General features: G+C 40.8%; 1 protein-coding gene across 1 annotated transcript; it reads right to left on the bottom strand.

Annotated features, from left to right (window-relative positions):
* Window positions 1-208: 208 nt before the first annotated feature.
* Window positions 209-3482, bottom strand: LOC109517399 (programmed cell death protein 10). The gene is made up of 7 exons (XM_019872564.1): window positions 3253-3482; window positions 2997-3050; window positions 2100-2217; window positions 1878-2004; window positions 1368-1446; window positions 1201-1283; window positions 209-1003 (listed from the first exon to the last, which is right to left on the bottom strand). The coding sequence occupies exons 1-7, from the start codon at window positions 3340-3342 to the stop codon at window positions 922-924; spliced, it is 633 nt and encodes a 210-aa protein (XP_019728123.1). The 5' UTR covers window positions 3343-3482; the 3' UTR covers window positions 209-921.
* Between the last annotated feature and the right edge of the window lie 833 nt (window positions 3483-4315).

Below are 4315 nucleotides of genomic sequence, written 5' to 3'. Positions count from 1 at the left end.
TACACCTTAATAAAGTTCAATGAACAACAGATTATGTCATGGAATTTTTCACCCTGAATGTTTTCAAATTACATTTCAAAGGTTCAAGGTTAAACAATTTTATGCCCTTAAGGTTTTTCGAGAAGAACAAATGCATTACCTTTGGCTAAACACCACCTCTGTAAGAGTCAAAACAAACAAACAAACAAACAAAAATGACAAAAAGAGATCATTTCCAAACTATTTATTGAACATTTGCAACCAGGATCAATTAAATACAGAATTTCTTTCTTGTCTTTACAACCCCCGACAGCGAGGAGCGTCTTGGCGTGCTAACACTCTGTTGAGGAGGAGGGAATGTTGTATGACTTATAAGTAGTCGTAAGGTGCACAACACGGTGCTTGGAAGTCATTTGGCGTTGTGGTCGTCACGATAAGCGAAGAGGAATGAAAATCAGGGCCTTAAAATGGCCACCTCGCAGGCCTGTCAAACGTCCCGAGCGACGGGGAAACAACATGGATGCCGTAGCTATGACTGTTGCAGTTTTGCTGTTTTTTTTTTTTTTTACATACGTAAAATGATCAACATGAATATATTAGAAAAATGGCAATTAGTCTTTAATAAACACCTCCCCGAAAAAAAAAAAGAAAAAAAAAATCAGGGTTATAAATTAAAAGTGTCCAAATAAAATCAAACAAGCAAACTTTTGGGCTTCTTTCAGCTGGAGACTGGAAAATCCTCATTGACTACACAAAATGGCACTTTTCAGTCTCTCCCACTGTTGACCCCAAACCCTAAAATCAACTCTTCCTAATTTACAAATATGGGTCGGGCGCTCCAACCACATGCCGACCCAGCCGCCCGCCCGCTCCAAATTCCCCCATTACCACCGTCGCAGGGTTGGGTGGCGGGTTTCCGTAGACTGCATGGTCCTCGCTGTGCTAGGCCCCGATCTTGAAGGTCTGCAGTATGAGGTTGGTTTGGTGGATGAGCCGATTTGCGCTGTTGAAGACGTTTATCGCCCTGGCAACAGAAGACAACAGTGCAAAGCAGTGAAGACTACAAAGATGGCCGCTCTCAAAGCTCGAAAAGCAGTCAAGTTTTCCACGCGAGCGCATTCCAGTTTAGTTTGGCATGGGAAACCCCGATGTTTACACTGCTGCATTCGTTGCAAAACAGAACAAAAAAAGCAGACGTGAACTGCATCGCATTGCACTTACTTTCCATCTTTGAAGTACGTTTTGAGGGTGTCGCTGAAGCTTTTCGAGTACTTCACAAACTCCTTTTTCTGATGCTCCAGGGCCTTGACCAGCACACATACATCAGAAAATATTGCAGGTACACGAAGGATTGAATTTCTGAAGCGTGAACGGGTGGCGTTACTCACTCTGCGATTCTGGTACTGGTATTTCTTAATGACGTTGTTGACTGTGTCCAGGAGTTCTTTAATGGCGCTGGCTATGTCTCTGTACATGGGTGAAAATGACCAGTGAGAACTAAGATTTATGCAAGTACAGTTAGATAGTTAAAAAAAAAAAGATAATTAGTTAGAACATGGCAAAAACATGGCAAAAAAAAAAAAAATCAACATCAGCGACCTTCGCAAATACAAAAATTCACTGCTCAGGGGGTTAAAGGCTTAAGCGTTTAATAGCGCTATCACGTTCATCTGACGTGCCTGATGTGGTTGAGCAAAAACGCAGAGGCTCGATTTGAGAAGCTTGAGGAAAGATGGTTTAGAACAGTAGTTCTCAAACTTTTTCCAGCAAGTACCACTTAAAAAAAATACTTTGCTGTCCAAGTACCACCATAAGGAGTACAGTAGCATCGTGAAGCCATTGTCGTTCGCGTCAATTAAAAATTGCAAGTTTCGCAAAATCCCGTCATTGGCACTCACTTGATAGTCTGTAGGAAGCGTACTCTGTCATTGATCTCATCTGGGATTTTGCTGAGGATGTGTTTCAGCGCTCGGGCCTTGTCATTCAGGTCCTGGAACTCCTGTTCGGGCCGCTCGATCATGAACTCTGCGCGAGAGGATTCGCTTCATTGATTGATCCACGGGACGGGATCACAGGCGTTTGCGGGCGGGTTTGCAATGAGCACCGTGCTGTGTACGTACCCTCCACATCGTCGGCGGCCATGCGCAGTAGCGATTCGGTGAAGTTGATTTGGACGTTCTTCTTCTCCAAGATCTTCATGATGATGTCCTGAGTCAGGCCGGGGTTCTCCCTCTCTGCCTGTTGGATTAATGTAAAGTCCGAAATTATTATAATAAACACAACAAAGTGCTTCAAGTGACATTTGGGGACGCCTACCGTTTATTCACAAATAAATATATATTAAAAATAAATAGAGGTTCCACCGTCTAACCTGAAACCTTCATAAATCGAGGCAATGTTTCCCACTAAAAACAATGGAAATGCAATTAATCCGTTCCAGCCCCAAAACTAAGGTATACTTATATTGTTTACCCTTATTTTTTTCTTGTTTGTGTTTTAAAAACACAAGTAAAAACACACTATTATGAAGAAATGAAATGCTTCAGCGGGAGAAAAAGGGGAGGATGACAGCTTCTCCATTTAAAGAGTCTTTTTTCAGAGGTCATTTTTCCACGAAAATTCGGTGCACAACCTGAATGGTAAATAGACACATTCGTAACTTGAGGACCCACTTTTATACTTTAATACTTCTATATAATTCCTCGGAGGAAAGTTGTTTATGTATTAACACTTTTTTTTACAACAACAACAACAATAAAACACGAATATTGCAAGATTGTAAAATAAACAAAATTTTCCTCAATTTTCGGGGGCTTGCAACAATCCTCCAGGGGAAAGGCTATTTTCTCTCAAACTTGCAGGTTTTTTTCCTGTCACTAAACCCTCATATCATAATGACCTTTTAAAAAAATATGAGTAATGTTAATATTGGTTAAACTGTATTACAAATGATTTTTTTTTTGGTCATGTGGCAGTTTTCTTGACAAAATGGCTACATTTGTCTCTCTCGTATTTACCTTGATGAAGGCTGCTCTGAGCGTCTGAGCTGCCGATAGGTTGATCCTCTCCAGCTGACGCAGAAATTAGAAAGCGCACAGGGTCAGTCAGGAATGCAGACTTGGACAGTGAGCCCCCGCATTTTCATGGTACGGCATTTGCAAATTCATACAGCATTTTGGGGAGGGGACTATCCTCCGTTATTTGCTGACAAAAATCACAAGGAAACAACAATACTAAAATTATATTTAAAAAAAAAAAAAATCTATCCTGTACCTCATTAAAGACTGGGTACATCACGGTGTAGAGCGTCATGGATACCATGGAGTTTGTCTCCGCTTCATTCTTCATCTCCTCCATTGTCATCCTCCAGGGAGGAGTGGCTCAGGGTCAAATGGCGGTTGGGGGGGAACACGCACACACACCCGCACGCATGCACACACACCCACACATATACACGCACACAAACTCACTCACATACAAACACACTCACACGCATGCACGTTCTTATAAAAAAAATGCTCTCAGGGAAGGCAACCTTTAAAAACACACAACAGGGAAAACCAGAATTTAAGTAAACATCTCATTGATGAAACATGTTCAACTTTATATTTTCTTGTTGGCTAAGATGTAATTCTCAAAATGATGTAATTCTCGTGTAAGTTTTCTTGTATGGCTGTTATCTATGAAAAAAAAAAGTTTTCCCACTGTGAAAGTGTGACGGTATTCATGCAACTCTCCTAACAAATCATTAAACATTTCAATTTTTTTTTTCATGCAACACATCCGAGTTTTCGTTCCCTCGTTGTCTATCCACTTAAATCTTGTAATATTGCCGCTATATCCCCAGAACACTGTGACTTTGTTCTCGTAAAGTTTCAACTTTAGTCTCGAGAAAACTTTTTCTTGGAATATTTTGACCTTATTCCCGTAAAATTGTTTTTGTTTTCATTCGTAATATTTTAGTTCATTCACACGAGCCTGGTGAGCATAAAGGGTTTGGATAAATGAGTTTATTTACGAGGAACTACTGCCTGATAAATTAACACAACAGATTGCAAAACGAAGATGACCCGACTTCGACACATTTCAAAACGTGTGACCTACTATGGGACACTTGAGCACATAAAATGAATGTGGTAAACCCCCAAACAAAAAGAAAAAGGGCGTGAAACGTGTTTTAAGGTAATAATAATTGGTTGTTGTGTGTGTGTCTCTCAGTGTGTCTTTTCGGTTCACGACACTTGTTTGGTTAGTGAAAACTTAAGAATTCTGTGTGTGTGTGTGAGTGAGAGTGAGAGACAGAGAGAGAGCGTGTGTGTCAGAGACCGCGAGAGAG

Source organism: Hippocampus comes, unplaced genomic scaffold (genome assembly GCF_001891065.2).
Source record: "Hippocampus comes isolate QL1 unplaced genomic scaffold, H_comes_QL1_v1.1 scaffold92, whole genome shotgun sequence".
NCBI lineage: Eukaryota > Metazoa > Chordata > Actinopteri > Syngnathiformes > Syngnathidae > Hippocampus > Hippocampus comes.
The sequence above is the reverse complement of the archived record's forward strand: the minus strand, read 5'-3'. Positions and strand labels throughout refer to the sequence as shown.